Source organism: Notamacropus eugenii, chromosome 1 (assembly GCF_028372415.1).
Source record: "Notamacropus eugenii isolate mMacEug1 chromosome 1, mMacEug1.pri_v2, whole genome shotgun sequence".
NCBI lineage: Eukaryota > Metazoa > Chordata > Mammalia > Diprotodontia > Macropodidae > Notamacropus > Notamacropus eugenii.
The window spans coordinates 496,710,392-496,728,561 of NC_092872.1; the positions used below are offsets into that span (position 1 = coordinate 496,710,392).

General features: G+C 35.1%; 1 protein-coding gene across 10 annotated transcripts in view; it reads left to right on the forward strand.

Annotated features, from left to right (window-relative positions):
• The window catches only part of ZBTB46 (zinc finger and BTB domain containing 46), a 155,260-nt gene that overhangs the window by 99,387 nt on the left and 37,703 nt on the right, over nt 1-18,170 (forward strand). For all 10 annotated transcript variants that reach the window (XM_072633267.1, XM_072633266.1, XM_072633272.1 and 7 more), the window contains one exon: nt 6,050-6,334. In XM_072633267.1, coding sequence (XP_072489368.1) covers nt 6,050-6,334 — 285 coding nt within the window. The remainder of the gene's footprint in view (nt 1-6,049; nt 6,335-18,170) is intronic.

Genomic DNA, 18,170 nt, shown 5'->3' on the forward strand with positions numbered 1-18,170 from the left:
GGTGTTCCCATTGTTTTGGCTGAAGTAATTTAGATCAATTTGTTTAGCTCATGACTTAATTTCTCCATTTTATTTCTTGTTGCAAATATTAAGATAGAAACTGTGGCTCATTTGACAGTTTCCCTAAATGAAATGTATTAGATTTTAAGTTGAGAGAAATAACCGTGAGATTCATTCTTGAAATACATATGGGCTAGGTCAGTTGCATTCATCTCTTAAGTAGATTCAGGTTTGTCTCTGTTTGAAGCCAGCTATGATTAATTTGGACCTGATGTGCTGTTGGAGGGCTGGAGGTTTTCAGAGTACCTGGGAGGCCTTCATACTGTCTAGAATGATTTTGGACTTTGAACATGATTTAGCAGTTGCACTATACAGGGTCTATTATAAAGTCAGCATTTAATAAGCCTAAGGTTAACAAGAGATCAACTGCAGAGCAAACATGCAGGGAAAGATGAAAAGAAATAGAAAGATTATGGAATGAGTGTGGAAAGTTGGGATTTGGTGGCAAAAGGGTCAAGCCTTAGGTAGTAGAAGGTAAGTACCCAATTAAGTGGATCAAAAAGATAAAAAGCTAGGTTTCAAAATGAGTGACAGGTTTAAGTGGTTGAGTATTTGACTGGAGCTAAAAGATCATTTGAAAGAAGACTGAAGAATCATAGAGAACAAGAATAAAAGAACACTAAAACAAAAATCCTGATTGCTTAGAATGCATTGTTTCTCGTTTTCTGTCCAGAAGGATCTGTAAGAACTATATGCCCTCCAATAAGAATTTGAATTATCTACAACTGACTGAGACCTGTGCCTATTCACTTCAGCATTTAGTAAGTGTTCAAACTGTGTAAAATGTCTGATGCATACTAGCTGTGTTACTGTGGGCAAATCCATCAGTAAGAGAAATTTCCACACTTGGAGTTCCCCACATAGATGAGATCACAGATCCAATAAAAAAATAAATAAATGTGCAAGGCAGTGTCCTAGGTTCTAGGATAACAAAGACAAAAAAAAAAAAGGAAACATTCTCTGTCCTCAGGGAGTTTATGTTCTAATTGGAGATACAAGTATACAGATAACAAACTACAAGATAATTTGAATTTGAGGAGGGAAAGAGAAAATAAAGGAAAGGGAATACACATTGACATAGTGTCTACTGTGTGCCAGGCCATGTGCTAAGCACTGTACAAATACAGATTTGTATCTCTACTCTGCCACCTAATCAACCTCTGAAATCTTGATAATCGGTCATATCCTATATCCTCATGTAATCTTTGTGAGGTCCTTAATAATATGATATTAATGTAGCTTATATAATGTAGCATTTTAGAATTATAAATTGCTTTCACCTATATCCTCGTTTAATCTTCACTCACCATAAACCAATGAGGTAGGGTTGCTTACGCTGATTTATTCCTATCCTTGTGACTGCTCCCCACCCCCAATTTGTGACCATCTACTTCCAAATGTATGTGACTTCCATCTCCTTTCGTATATATTCATATATATCTCCTATTAGAATATAAGCTCAAGGACTGTCTCACTTTCAAATTTATATTTCCAGTGATTAACACAGTGCCTGGCACAATGCTTATAATAAAGGCTTTAATAACAAATATTTAATAAATATTTCATTGATTTTACAGATGAAGAAACCACAGGGAAATGATAACATTCATACATAGTGACTCAGTAATGGAACTAAGATCTGAACCCACATCAGTAAGTCAGTAAGCATTCATTAAGCACCCCCTCTTTTACCAGGCTCTAGGGATATAAAGGAAGCAACATTTGAATTGAGCTTTAATGGTGCCAGGGATTAAAAAAAGGCAAAGGAGGAGGGAGATAGAGTGCCATGGACAGGGAAGGGCACATAGGCCAGTTTGTTTAGAGTGTAAATTATATGAGGGGGGTAAGTGATATGTAATCTGTCTAGAAGTGTGGGCTGGAACCAGATCATGAAGGGTTTTAAATGCCAAACATGGAAGTTTATATTTTATTCTAAAGGTAGTAAAGAACTACTAAAGCTTCTTGAGCACAGGCTACATTTTGGATGAAGAAGAAAGACACCAGATATAGTAGGCCAGGTGAAAATTGATAAGAATTTGAACTAGGGAGGTTGTGGTGTGAATAGAGAGGAGGGCCTCCTATGTGCCAGGCACTGTGCAAAAGGCTTAACAGATATTATTTCATTCAGTTATGAAAACAACCTTGTGAGGTAGGTGCTATTATTATCCCTATTTTACAGTTGAGTAAGCTGAGGCAGAGAGTGACTTGCCCAGGGTCACACAGCTAGTAAATGTATGAGACCAGATTGGAACTTGTCCTCCTGACTCCAGGCCCCAATTAGAAACTTATCTTCCTCTAAGAGATATTTTTGAGGTAATATCTATAAGACCTCCCACTAGATCGGGAGGGGGTCTACTTCCTGGCCCATAGACTTTTCAATAACTTAGAAATTAATACTTCCTACTGCTAGGATGATTAACACTAAAAGACATTGACATTTGTACCTTGAGTGAAAGTCTAATGTTAATTTTGCCTTTGAGTTGGGATTTCAGAAGAACAATGTTGACATCTTGCTTTAAAAAAAAACAAACAAACCACAACCAAAACCTATTGACTTTCTTTATTCTCAGTGTTATTGATCCCCTCAAACTAGTTCTAGAAAAGATTGAGGTACTTTTCCATGTTCCTCTTTCTTAAAGTTCTTTATTAAAATTATTGCTAGAATTTGGTTCATATGAACAAAAAGGAACTCAAAGAAAAATGTAAATTAAAAGCATTTGGAAATTTGGACTGCCAGGTTTACCAAAATGTTAAGAGAATAGTCAGAGCCAAGGAGCTTTGGCAAGGGATTAAAGATTTTAGATGATTTGACTCTGACATATTAAATAGAACAACTTGATTTCCAAGTTAAAAGTGCAGATTTCTTACATTTATTTTACTTAACAGTTATGCTGGATCTTCCAGTAGATCTCAGGACTACTCAATAAATATTTTTCCAGTAGTTAAGAATAAGAACCGGACATGTTACCTTATTGGTATATTTTTACAACTTACCCTTTTTTACTTCCAAAGATGGATTCTAATCCTATACTCTTTGGCCAGTGACTCTGGCCTCCTTGCTGTTCCTGAAATGACACTCCATCCCCTGACTCTAGAAGACATTACAAGGGCTTAAGAAAGTGAGAGGAGAGGAAATAAAGGCACCTATTGTAGATGGCCTTTTCAAGAAGTTTGGCCCCCAAAAGGGCAGAAGAGATATAGGATGATAGATAGTAGAGATGAAAATATCAAGTGAGGGTTTTTTGAGGATAGGGGAGCCATGGGCATGTTTTCAGGCAATAAGGAAGAAGCCAGTAGACAGGGTGAAAAAACAAGTGATAGAGTAGGGATGACAGGGGGCAATCCTGGATGGAACAGGATCACTTGTTCAAATAGAGGGTTTAGCCTTGGTATGCTATTGTACTGAACTTTTAATCAGCTTAATGACCAACCAAGATTCCTAAGGATTAATGAGAGAATGCATAATGAAACAAATATTTCTTTTGGACATGGGCAATGTATAAATTTGTTTTGATTGACTATATATGTTTGTTACAGGTTTTGTTTTTCTTGAGTTGTCGACTGGTTGGGTTGGGAAAAGGGGTGGGGATACAAGGTAGGTCTTAGCTGATTAAAGACAGAGTAAAATATTTTATTTTTAAAATGCTTGTTGACTGGTATAGGGAATTTCTGGATAAGAGTGCTCCCTCCATCAATCAGAGTCAGCACTTTCTATGTACCTCATCGTCAGTTGCATAGAGCAGGGAGAAGTTATGTGACTTGCTGAGGGTTATTACACTTTTAGTATATATCAGAGGTTGGATTTGAACTCAGATCTTCCTGGCTCCAAGACCAGCACTTTATACATCATACCTTGTAATGTGCAGGGACTTTTGTCCAGAAATTAAGTTAACCAAAATTTTATAATGCTATTTAAGTAGTCATATTTAGAAACAGCAGGCTTTTTAATGTGAACAGGATTCTGGTGTAAATAGTTACAGTAGGATTAAATGAAGTAGTGTGTGTGTGTGTGTGTGTGTGTGTGTGTGTGTGTGTGTGTGTACACATCTATACACATGTAAGCACTTTGAAAATCACAAAGCACTATATGAATATGAAATAGTTATGTCGCGAGCTCTATTCCTCACAAAGAGCAGGAGTCTTTATCACTGTTAAAGCTAGAATCTTTCTGGTGCGTCTTGCTGCATATCTTGTAGTTAGTATTATTCTTTGAGTTGGAACAATTGAAGCTGATGGGGATAGTATGTAGAAACTTACTTATGCCAAGTGTTAGTTCCGATCTGCTATTACAGATGCAAATTTGAAATAGGAAACCAAATGGAAACTTATTTGCACAAAACAATTCTCAGTGACACTAAGGTTTAATATCTTTTGAATGATTTAGTATTACAAACAAAAAGGAATTTTGGGAACATGTATTAGTAGTGTAAATAAGACATGAATCAGGATTTACGTTTAATAAAGGTCATAAATTAAAGGAAGGATATAATCTGAAAAACCAACAGTTAAACTTTCTAGGACCTTTCCTGCAAGGCTTGGAGAGTCTCCTGTGCATTGTCTTGTCCTGTTGCTCAAGATACTTTCACTTTATTCTCTTTATTCCTTTCTTTCCAGTAGGCATCCCCTCTCATTCTTGGATATCCCCAAAGAAACAATGCTCCGCACTTTTAATTGTCTGCCATTACTAATTTTTTCTTGTCAGTAGGTTTCCTCTATTCTTCTCTCCATTCTTTCTCTCTAAAACTGATTTATATTGAAACTGAAATCCCTCAGACCAGCCTTCTTCCAGAAGTTATCCAAATACTTTTATTTATTTTTTCATGTCTTCCCTTATCAGCCTTCTTTGTGTCACTTTTCTCTGGATACTACTGTCTTTGTAGTGTGCAAGAAAGCCTTGTCTACTAAAAAATATTTTCTTTTTTCATATGGACTCCTCTTACACAAAGTTGTCCTGACCAACATCATTTTGCATTAACATTGTTAATATGTTATAACCAAAAACTCACAGTAAATGTATTAAGCTGGTTGCCCATTTGTAAGACACTTCCTATGGAACTAATTGACCCCTATAATATTGCTTCACCTCAACATCATGTTTTCCTGGAATTGGTTAACATATCAGACAAGATATGCTGGTACTTTTTATGGGGCATAAATGTTAACCAATCTAATTTTCCTTCTAATTTTCACCAAGTATTTGATTTCCTTTTCCTCAGCCACCTCCTGAAGTTGTATCACCTTACCTAAGGTGTCTATGGATAGATTTTAAGGGGTCTGTGATCTTCTATGGGGAAAAAAATACATCATCTTTACTTCAATACAAATTTGTTTTCCTTATAATCTTATGTATTTTAATTTATGCATTTTAAAACTTTATTCTGAGAAGAGGGGAGGATGTCCATAGTCTTCACCAAAGAGGACCCTAACACATAAAAGGTTAAGAACCCCTGGATCCTAATCTCACTTGTCTCCCTAGTTCCTGGCAGGCATCTCATTTTCTATCCACAAGTCTTGGCAACATCTTCATCTTTTATAGATGGAGAAACAGAAGCACAGCAAAGTGTTTCACGGGTATTCAAGCCAGAGTCAGACCCATACCTGCCTTATTCTTTACCCTATTGTTCTAAATGTAGCTTCCTCTCCCATTCCCTGATTCTTTTAGTTTTTGCAGTAGCATGTAGATGTTTTGTAATCTTCAGTCAACAGGCTAGGCTAAGATGCTACTTGTGTCCTACTTTATACTATTAAACCAGAAAGCTTGATTTGATTTATTTTAATTCAGATTCTTGGCAATTTAGAATTTTTTGAATGGTTTCAAATAGACTTAATTAGATAGAATTAAACTTCCTCTTAAGTTAAGCCCAAACTATTGTTTGGTAGGCCACCCTTACTCTGGCAACAAAGACAATTAACTTTGGTCTTCTTAAATTTGTCTTATTTTCCTTATAGCTTTAAAAATCTGTTTTCTAATGGTGTTTTTATCTCACAGATGCCGACCTGACAGTGACAGAACCCAGCAGCTCTGATAGCCGGGGGGAGAGAGCTGACCTTTATGCAAATGCTGATGAGGCCCTCCTTGGAGGAGAAGCCAGCTACCTGTCTCAGCCCCTCACCCCAGAGAAGGAAGATGCACTGCACCAGGCTACAGCTGTTGCTAATTTACGGGCGGCTCTCATGAGTAAGAACAGCTTGCTGTCTCTCAAAGCAGATATGCTAGGAGATGATAGCTCTCTGCTGTTTGAATACCTGCCCAAAGGCACACATTCATTATCTCGTAAGTTTATATATATTTTTCCTATTCTCCTTTGTTTTTGTTTTCAAAAGCTATATTGAAAGTCCTATGGGAGATAAGGCAGTAATTTAAGTCACATCGTATTTATTAAATTTAGTATGCTGTTTGAGAGTGAACACTGTTGTGTTCCTTCTAAGGTAAATAGTAATTATTCCACATATTTAGATGTTGGGGTTTTAAAATAATATCGCAGGAGAAAGCTTATTATTGAAAATTTATGGAGAAAATTATAACTTAATTTTTAAAGGAAAGAGTTTAGCTGATGTTCCACTCACTTATCATGTGAAGGTCATTAGTTATTCTAGACTAATTATTTTGGAATTTAATACTATTTAAAATATTTCCAACACAGGTTTAAAGGCTCCTGTCAAACTTTATCCAAAATCTGGTGAGATGTAAAAAATGTAATAAACTACCTGGAAAACTTTAACATTCTAGGAAGTTCAGAGAAACTGTTTTCGATAGAATATAAAATCTAAAAGGTTTTGTGCTCCCTCTGCTGGCTCTCTGTTGCTGCCAAATTCTCCAGTATGAGAGAGAATGATTGAAAAGCAATTTTTAAATAGAACTAATGTAGAAGGGCTAAGTTTTTATATCTACTTTTATTTCAACAGAATACTGGTTACAAATGAGTTATTATGTAAGAGATTTTTTTCAGTTGACTTGACTTACATGTATTAAGTTGAATTCTGTGTATACAAAAGAATAAACTAAGAAATTGTGAGTTTTAAGGGCAATATTACTTTATTGAGTAACTGATGCTATAAGGGAATTTATTCTGTGATTTTCTTTCTCTCTTATGGATTGCATATTCTAAAGCAGATACTCTCCTTTTGTACTATTTGTTGAGAGATTCAAGTTAAGACTATTTAGATTCTGGTCATTGGACTGTACCACACTTTCTTTCACAAGGCTTCACTCACTTTGGGATAACTAATTCCTTCCTTATTGTGATATTCGTAAAGCATTAAATTGGTACAATGACACAGCTACCTCTGACTAAACTTGTTCAGTTCAATGTAAGATTTCTCTAAAGGTTTTTGATGGCATCACGTATAGAGTAACTTTTTAAAATGGCATTACTCAAATGAAATCGTCGCTGTGTTGTATGGCTTTTTCACATTTGAGTGATGGGTGTTGTTACGTGACAAGTAGGGGTATGAGAGAGCATCAGGTTTATTAATGTGTCTAATTGTTTATTAGATGGGAAAAGAGGACTATGATTAAATGTGCTCAGTGCCACGGAAAGTAAGAAAGCAGAATATGTTATTGTTTGATTTGTAAAGACTGCTTGGATCATCTTAAGTATATCTGATATGGTTGCATCTTCTCAGAATATAAGGAAGGGCAAATGCCTGAAGTCTTGACCATCTCTCTATACTTTATGAAATAAGGGTAATTTTCTAACTTTATTTTATGAATAAAATTTTATGACATTTATGAATGCTATAGATTTAGTTCTTTCTGCTGGGATAATGGAGATTGAAGAAGAGGTTACTAATCATTTTTACCCTGAGGATTCTAATAATGTATCTGGATTTTAAATCTCTTTCCAACTTTGTTTTAAATAAAACTGAAGGATTATTATTTTAAATTTTTAGTTTGGGGATGTTAAAGAAAATATAGTTCCTTGAATAAAGAATTGAAAAGGCATCTTGTATATTTTCCTTCCTGGTATATTTTATCATTAAGATTTCTGTAGTATGTTTGTTATTATCAGTGTTTGGATTTTAAAGGATTCTGGATATTAGCAGTGATCAAAAAGGTAGATAGAAAGTATTCCAAGTATTCCTTAGTTTCTACCTTTTTAGGGAGTCTTGGAATATATAGACTCCCTAAAAAGGCAGAAACTAAGGAATCTTACAAATAGAGCCATTTTAGGCTTAACATAAGCAAAAACTTCTTAACTAAAGTGGAATGACCTGCCTCAGAGAATGGTGGCTTCCCTTGAACTAGAGGTCTACATACAAAAGCTGGAAAGAGTTATGATAGAGGAGACCCCTATACAAGTGTGGTTTGGACTAGATAACTTTTGAATCCCTTTCAGTACTAAGAGCCTATGAATTGGAGAGCATTTGGGGATTTTTTGTTTGTTTGACCTTTGGGGAAAATGAAACATAATTGGAGAATAACAGGGAGGTTAAACAGTATGAGATAGTTTCCTGAAATGAAATCAAATGACCTTGATCACTAGAGATTTCCCTAGTTAATCCTGTCAAACAGATCACTTTCCCACTTAGTAAAAATAATTTTTTTCTTCAGTGTGATTTCTCTAAAAATTTTTAATGACAGTTGCTTTAAGAACCCATTGGTATTTGATTTAAGACCATAACTTATACTATTCTCTTTTAGATTCATTTGTATGTTGTAAATGTTCTTAAGTCTTTCATATATGTATATTTTCCCATTTTCCTCACTAGATCTTAAGTTTCTTAAGAAGTTGTCTTTTATGTGCCCTCCATTGTGCTGAGTGCAGGGCCTTGCAGATAGTGTGCATTCAAAAAGTACTGATCAACTCTGCGTTCTTCATCCTTTGAAAAGCTAGAGTGCATGGATAGATTTATTTTATTTGATTGACTAAATTAAAGCATAATGGGGCCAAATTAATGACTGGGCAGTTCTTTTTTAAAGTTTGGAACTTAGAATGTACTTTTTCATAGTACCATGTTATAACTAGCAGTTAGATTCTCAGGCAAACCTGTGAAAATCTAATTAGGCCATAATGTAATCTTTGATACTAAGAGTACTATCCTAAATTTTGGGTCCACGGATCAGAGAACTGTTTCACCACAGAAGAAAAAGAAGAAAAAATAAAATTAAATTTATTTAATTTTAACATTTTTTTTTATTATTTTGAGTTCCAAATTCTATTCTGCCTGCCTCTCCCCCACCCACTAAGAAGGCAAGCAATTTATCAGTTATACATTTGAAATCATGTAACACATATTTTCAAAATAGCCATATCATAAAAAGTAAGAAAAATAAAGTGAGAAAATTATAGATAAGTTTGCACTCAGAGTTCATCAATTCTCACTCTGGAGGTTGATAGCATTTTTCATCCTGAGTCCTTCAGAATTGTCTTAGGATCATTGTATTAATCAGAGTAGCTAAGTCTTTCACAGTTGATCATCATTATAATATTGTTATTGCTGAGTACTATGATATCCTGGCTCTGTCCACTTCACTTTGCATCAATTTATATAGGTCTTTCTATGTTTTTTTCTGAAATCATTCCCCTCTTCATTTCTTATAGCACAATAGCATTCCATCACAATTATATACCACAACTTATTTTGCCATTCTCCAATTGAGGGACATCCCCTCAGTTTCCAATTCTTTGTCATCACAAAAAGAGCTGCTGTAAATAAATGAATAGATAAATAACCTTTTCCCTTTGCTTTGATTTCTTTGGGGTACAGACCTAGTACTGTATTGCTGGGTCAAGGAGTACACACAATTTTCTAGCCCTTTGGCTGTTGTTCCAAATAGTTCTCTAGAGGGTTAGATCAGTTCACAATTCCACCAACAGTTCATTAGTGTCCCCATTTTCCCCTCATCCCCTCCAGTATTTGTCATTTCTGATAGGTCTGAAGTGGTTCCTCAGAGTTGTTTTAATTTCTGTTTCTCTAATCAATAGTGCTTTAGAGCATTTTTAATATGACTATAGATAACTTTGATTTCTTCTTCTGAAAACTGCCTATTCATATCCTTTGACCATTTTTCACTTGGAGAATGGTTCTTATTTTTATTATTTGACAAAGTTCCCTAAAGTCTTTGAGAAATAAGGCCTTTAGCAAAGAAACTTTGACATAAAATTTTTGATATTACTTTGGTACCTTTTAACAAAATGTAGTTTCCCTGATTATCTGAAAAAAGAGATTTTCTTTACCTTTTTCTGTTCTAGAAAGGTCCTAGATAAAATTTGTCTTTGGCTTTAGCTCACCAACCTTTTTGTATATCCCACTTCTTTTACCTAGTGCCCTCTTCCCTCAATACCCAGTGCCCTCATGTTGCTTAAAGCAGTACCTGCTAACACCTATTTTATCCTCAAAAATGCATTATCCTTCAAAATTATTAGATTTCTTCTCCCCCCAAATTTTCCAATCTCCCTAATAACTAATTTAACCTAAGTATCTTGAAGAAAGAAGTCTGATAAAATTATTGTAGATGTGTAAATGACCAATAGCTCTATAACTTTCCAGAGTTATTTGGATTTTCCAAGAAGATAAATGTTAACCCAAAAGAATACTTAATAATAGTATTTTGGGGAATCTAACAAAATGAAATTTTTAAAAATTCAAGCAGTATACTGAGTGAAACAGTTGGAGGTAGGGGAGCCACATAAATATGCAGTACAGTTCTGCCTGAGTTTGTATTTATGATCAGTCCCTTTAAGTTCTTTTTATAATTTCTTCTCATTCTCTACTTCTGTACTTCTATATACTCTACTTCTAAAAATCCAAATTTTCTTCATAACAGTTATCAGAAGTGTATGTGTGTGTATGTATGTATGACCAAGGCTATTTATTTTATTAAAAACAAATTTATTTGTTATGTATTGTTTATTTGTAAATCAGGGACTCCTGCCTGTAATAATTTATAAGATTTGGGGGGAGACATTCTTATTAAACTTATTATCCTTTGAAAATACACTTTCCCAAACCATCCTAAATAAAGAGGGTATGATCAAATTTAAAAGGTAGAATTAAAGAGCAAGGGAATCAGCTGCCTTTTTTTCCACAAAGCACTGATCATATAGAAATATTTTTAGGGATTTTTATATAGTTTTCTATAAAGCAAATTATAATAAACTAATAGAGTTTTTATACATCTTTTAGCTTTCATTTAAATAGCCCTTGATCTGTCATTTCTTCCTTCTTTTCTTCATTTTTTTTCATAGTTTCCCAGAATCTCAGCATGGGAAGGGACCTGAGAAAGGCTATGGAGCCCAAACCATATCTGAATAGGAAGGAGTTGCTTCTGCATCCATAACAGGTTATCTAGCCTTGATGACTCTAGTGAGGAGGTTATTCCCTCCCTAGGCAACCCATTCTACTTTGGGATAGTCCTAGTCGTTAGGGCATTTTTATTTACATAGAATGAAAATATTCCTTTCTTTAACTTGTACTCATTGATCTTAATTCTACCCTCTGGAGCTAAATTGAAAAAGTCTGCCCTTTCTTCAGTATGATAGTTCTTCAAATACTTTAAGACAGCTATCTCCCCTGAATCTTCTATTTTTCAAGTTAAACATAACCTCAATTAATTCTCATCTCACATGGTTTCAAGTCACCCACCTTGTTTATTTTTCATTTGAACATAATCAAGGTTTTTTATGTCCTTCTGAAAATTTGGCTTTCCAGAATTGAAAATAGAAAATAGAATTCCATATGTGTCTAAAGTACATATGAGCCACCACTTCCCTTGTTCTGGACTCCATGTTTCAATTAATGTAGCCTGAGATAAAATTGGAGCATTTTTTGGTTGGGTTTGGTTTGGTTTTTGGCTATTGTACTGCTAATGTATATTAAGTTTATAGTCCATCAGAACTTTTAGGTTAATTTGGTATTTGTATGACTAGCAACTGTAACAAGTTAGCTGACTTCCTCAACTGGTATCTGTACAACCGATTTTTTTCAACCCGTATTATCACTTTATTTTTATATCTCTGCTTACTACAAGAAGCCAAACTGTGACTGCTTGATAATAATGACCTTGTTGAGAAAAGAGGAAATAAAGGAAAGTTTTTTTTCTTGGAAATAATAGAAAATTTGAAAGAAAAACTCTAATTGTGCTATGTAGCTTTTAGTTCTATTTTATCAAGTAGTATCAGTGTTATAAGAGCTGATATACAATATATTAGACTAATAGTTGTATCTCTTAGCCTTTTTTTCCTAATGGATTTTAGAACAGAACTTGGCGAACTACAGTTAAAACTTATTACTAGATTATTTCATTCCATCTCTCTCTTACTTCATACCTATCCAAGATGCATTTGGGGGTGGGAGAGTGAAAATGAAGGTTAAAAAGAGAAAACATGAAGCTCTCTGTGCCCTCTGACCCAGAACCAATAGTTCTGGCTCTGCATAGATCAGGATCAGTCTGGAAAGTGTTTCCCAAACCACTTCTTGGGTTGTGTCCCCACTGAGAGTATTCTCTGAGAACATTAGAATTTGATTTGTTTTATCCCCTTCCAGAGGATTCATCCCAGGAACTTAAAAATATAACTTATGTCTAAATTCATACAGAAAAAAATCAAAGGGCTCTCAATTTCTTTGTAATCACTCCACTTACCAATACGTTGAATATAGAACAGGTTTTATTTAACATAGCTTTTTAAAAAATTTGCACAAAAATGGAGACAGGCCTTATACCCAAGCCCATAACCAGTCAAGACAATTTTCCCTCCCTCTCTGTTGGCTTTTCCCTTTTCTCTCAGAAACCACTCTGTGATTGATCCTCCCCTCAAAAAATAAGAGGGCATGCATGCAGTTGGGTTTGCTAAAAAGTCAGTGCTTCTCTTACTTCCACTCGTGAGCCGACTTCCCCCAGAGATCCAGCACTGTACTCATACTTAGGCTCTGTCATTAGGGGAAATAACTGAGGATCACTAGAGAATCAAAGCCTTTTCCTCAATCTGTATGGACCACATAACTCATAGCAGAAGAAGAAGGCAAGATTTTGGATTGCTGCTCCTCAGCCCTACCTGCTACTTAATCCTAGATCCTCCCTTCACCCTCTCCATTTATATCAACAACTTGGCATTGTCCAGCAAACACCCTCTTCTCTATATGAAGCTTGTTTCAGGAATTCCTTCACTTTTCTAGAACTTGCGTGTTGTTCCAAAGCTGCTTTTGGCCACTGCTGTCTCTGTGGCTCTGTGGTTCCCGAGAGGAGCTGCACAGATACACAGGCTTCCTTCTGGGGATGGGAACTTAGTTTTGGAATCCCTTCTCTTTTCTTTCTTTTAATGTCTAAGTCCAAGAATGTGTGTCAGATATGACTATAAATCAATAATGTTTAAATGAGACATTATCAAAGACTTCATCTTAAACATAGTTTTGTTAACCTTGACCAGGCAGCTCCTCTACATGGAAAAAAAAACTCAATCAGAAAACCTTAATCTATTTTTAGAGTGTTTGGAAATGTTTGCAAGAGAGGCTAGAGTAGAGCAATAATAAAAGGTAGCCCCTGATACTAAATTAATGAAAAATGAGAGGTCATAACTTTTACTTTCAGCATATGGGGACGTTATTGATTATAAATTATCATTGTCAATTAAAATGACATTGAGTTTGAGCTTGAAAATGTAACAGCTTCTTGGAGCCACAGGTTAAATAGATGAGCAGCCCTGAAAAGGGCTTGGCAAGTCCTCTCCCCAGAGGTGCCCCCTGAGCACCCATACACTCCAGATGTTTGTGTGTATAGTTATTAGTTGGCCATTGCTATTTTCCTTCAGATTCTTTGTTTAGGGAAAAGGCAAACAACAAAAAACAACAAAAAAAATGAGATAATTAGATGTGCTATAAGTATAATATAAACTGGTTCTTGTCAGTAGACATTGGCTTTGGCTCCAGATCTGCCATTCACTCACTGGGATCTCTGGCAAGTTACTTCACCTTCTACACTTCCTCACCTAAATTTCCTCATCTAAAAAAAAGAAGAAAAAAGAGTTTGGGATAGCTAGTCTCTAAAGTCCCTTGTAGCACCAAAGTTCTGTGATTATAATCTTTTTTTAAATTTCTACTTTTCTGCTCCTCCCACTAACTCCCTTCTTCCAGTGGAGCAAATTTTTTTTTAACTTGAAAAACAAATCCTTCAGTACATATCGACGTATTCTCGCAAAACAAATTCCCACGTTAGCAATGTTAGAAAATGTATGTTTCTTTCTGCATTTTAAGTCAGTTACCTCTCTGTCAAGAGGTGAGTGGTACATTTCATTTCCATTCTTTTGGATTCATTTTATCAGTGATCTAAAGTCTTGCAAAGTCACTTTTCTCTGTTTATATAATGTTATTATATAAATTGTTCTTCTAGTTTTGTTCACCTCACTACTTCATTAGTTTATGAAAATCTTCTCACTTCTCTCTGAAACTGTCCATTTCATCATTTTGTATGGCATAAGAATCCATTAGATTCATATGCCACAATATGTTTAGCCATTCCCCAAGAGGAAGCTATTCCCCAAGTCTCCAATTTTTGGCTACCATGAAAAGAGCTGCTGTAAATATTTTTGTCTATAGATTCCTCTTCTCTTTCTTGGATGTCCTGGGGGGTATAGGCCTTGTTAGGGGTATTCTGGGTCAAAGGATTTATGCATAGTTTGGTCACCCTGATTCCAAATTGCTTTCTAAACAGGGATTCTGATTCTAATAAAATTCATTAACTCATTTTTATTCATTTGACTTATTGAAACATCTTGGACCCCTCCTATTTTTATAATTTGAATTCTCCATTTATTTTCTGAAAAGGATTTGTCCTAATATTTTAAATGAGTTTAAGTAGTTGGCAGTCTGTTTTGCAAGCTAAACTACGAGCAATAAAATTTAATTTCAAAGAGGTCTAAGCACATATGAGATAGTTTGCATAATGTGTCAGTCCCCTTTGTCTCATGTGTATATATGGATACATACACAGGATTTTTAGAAATTGACAATGAAATTGGTTTAATCACATTTTCCAAAGTGTGACATCAAGCAGGGTTCTAGTTTTTATGGTTGGACTGTAGGAAGCCTTTACTTGTTCAGAATACAGCACTGTTCTTTGATTCTTGGCATATCTGAGTTTGATGTTTGCTGTTTATAAGTTTTGTTATCTTACCTGTTAATGCAGTTTACATGTTAGCAGTTTCATTGATGTATACTGTGAAAAAGCATCATAAGAATTATTCTCATTCAGGCTTTACATTAAATATTTTGCTTCTAGAGGTTTTGCTATGGATAGAAGTAATGTTAAAGTTGGAAATGTTTTAAGTAAATCTACTTTCCTCAGGTTATTAAATTTTAATGTATATTTTCAAATGCAGTATCAGCATGGAATTGTGAACAGAGGTCCACTCTTGGAGTCAAAAAGGACCCTTAAGTCTTACCTCTGACACAGGCTGTGTAATCTTGGGAAAATCACCTCTCAGTGATCCCAGGCAGCTCTTTAAGACTTTAAGTTAATTTTGGAACTCAAAATCTTAAAAAAGTGAATGTTGAAAACTAAAAAAAAGTTTAAAAACAGCTGCTGATTTGTGCTGATGACAGGGGTTTCCTCACCAAGAATTCCCTACCCTAACATCACAGTTCCAGGTAGAAAAAAGAAATTTTCACATCATTGGGAATGGGAGGAGGGTTATATCCTTTAAAAGCATTTCAGTATTGCATTGCACTTCAATGAAAACTTCCTGAAGTTTACGATATACAATTGTATATTAGGACAATGGCTAATAGGTCCTATACTATAATATATCAAAAAATTGTTCAGTCCCATTGTACATTATTTTACATCTCAAAATTTAAGTGTTTTCAATAATAAACTTGTTGCTCCTTAAAAATCTTGGTGTTTGGCATTGATAATTCAGTGGTAGAATTCCCCTACCACCAGGGAGGATTCGTTAAAATCCTAACCCACAAAACAACATTCCTTGTAGCAGCTTTTGGGCCAGTTTCCTTGTGTGCATGAGATAATAGATTTAGGCTGGAAGGAGCCTTAGGAGTAATTCCATCCATCCCTGTCAGTTTACAGCTAAGGAAACTGATGCCAAAGAAGTGGAATGATTTACCCAAGTTTTAAGTAGCAAAGCCAGAATTTAAAAACTGAGGATTCTCATTCTAAATTCACAGCTTTTCCTGCTGTCCCATTCTGCCCCATTCATTAACATTAATGAGACTGAAGTAACAGGTTCAAGTCCCAGAAAGACTAGTTATATTGGCTTTCTTCTGTGTCCAAAGCCTGACCAGTCATTTTTTAAAAGTGTGTTATTGTTCACCTGGAAAAGTGTGGCTATCTTAAAACAAAGGTATTTTCACCACTGAAAAGCAGCTCAAGACTATATTTCTTACTATGTATGACATGTGGGTCAGGAATGTCATCTTCATGTACAAAAAACACACCATCATGTCTACATTTGTCTAGTTTGGCTTTATGTAATGTTTGGTTTCACAGATAATAAGAATTAACATCCCCACTGAGTACAATAATGTCATAAGAGTCCAAGTGCAAGAGTCCAGTGCTCCTTGGGCATTTTTGTATTTGATAAAATGCTCCATGGAATTTATGGAAAGTTATTACAAATACTTGGTTGGAAGAACAAAGTTCAGATTATTAATCAGTAAAATAGATTAGTTATGAAAATCTCTCCAGAATGTCTTTCAAAATGGAGTAGTTGTGTGGTCCAGGGTGAGTTGGATATATTATTCAAGCCATGAAAATGCCTGATGAATTCAATTCTATGAGTCTGAATAGGAAGAATCTTAAGTTTTGCAATAGAAATTTATACATTTATATGTTTGTGTGTATGTGTATAACATCTTTCCTCTACAGAGCTTTCCTGTAACTGCTTTTAAAAAGATATAAACAACTTTTCCTTTCTTTAATAATACCAGAAACAATGATTTAATCCTGGAAGATCCTACCTATACTATTAACTTATATATGTGCTATAACTATAAATGTAGAACTTGGTTCTCTATATTCCTGTTGTTTAAATTTATCTCTTGTTTTGCGTCATCTATTTTGAAAATGCCTATTAATGTCCTTCTACCCCTCTAACCTTTTGCCTTCCCTTTCCTAAGTTTAATTGGCAATAATATGATTTCTAGTCTAACAAAGTTTATTAGTATGGACAGCATTTGACACATGGCTGTGTTTCTGATTGTTACCATCATTACTATAATTAAGGACTAGGCACATTTGGCTTCCCATTGATATTTTTAACCTATCACTAAACACGGTGGAAATATGGAAACCTTAATGCTTGACTGGTATCGGGTTAATACAATCAAGGCACATATATATAGCATTTTTCTTCTTGTCAGAATTCCTTAGCCCTAATGATTTTATAGCAACAGACAGAGAAATACTGGCAGGAGGGGAGAGGGGGGCGGTGGAGAGAAGGATTGTATGATTGTAATATAAACAGTGTTGAACTATACCAACTTTGTAAGATGAGGCAGATAGTATTGGCTTTAAATATTTAAATTTAGATAACAGTAAAGTATGTGACTAATGTCACTAATCATTCAGAGCAATTGCATTTTAGAGGTCTACTTTGAGTTATTCAGAGAATTTTTAGAAATTGCTGTAATTTGATTTTCTTGTGGGTAAGCACACAGTACGCACATTGATTTGGTCATTGTAGTCAAAAGTTTGTGGTTTACTTAATAACTGAAAGCAGCCACAGATCATCAGTCACTAACCAATGTACTGTAAGAAGGTCGTACGCATTTATCATTTAATTTGACCCTGTTGATTTCCATGAGCTGACATCCTAACCTTCAGAAGTTAATATTAAAAACATATTTAGTTGAAACAGTGACACACACAGTGGATAGAGTGCCAGGCCTAAAGTCAAGAAGACCTGAGCTCAAACCTGGTCTCAAACACTTAACTAGCTGTGTGACCCTGGGCAAGTCATTTAACTCTGATTGCCTTAGTTTTCTCATATGTAAGTAAGCTGGGGAAGGACATGGCAAACCATTCCAGTGTCTTTGCCAAGAAAACCCCAAATGGGGCCACAAAGAGTCAGACATGACTGAAATGACTGAACAACAACAAAGTGGAAACACTACAAAATATTACCTTTCTCCTCGAAAACATAATCTTATCATGAATT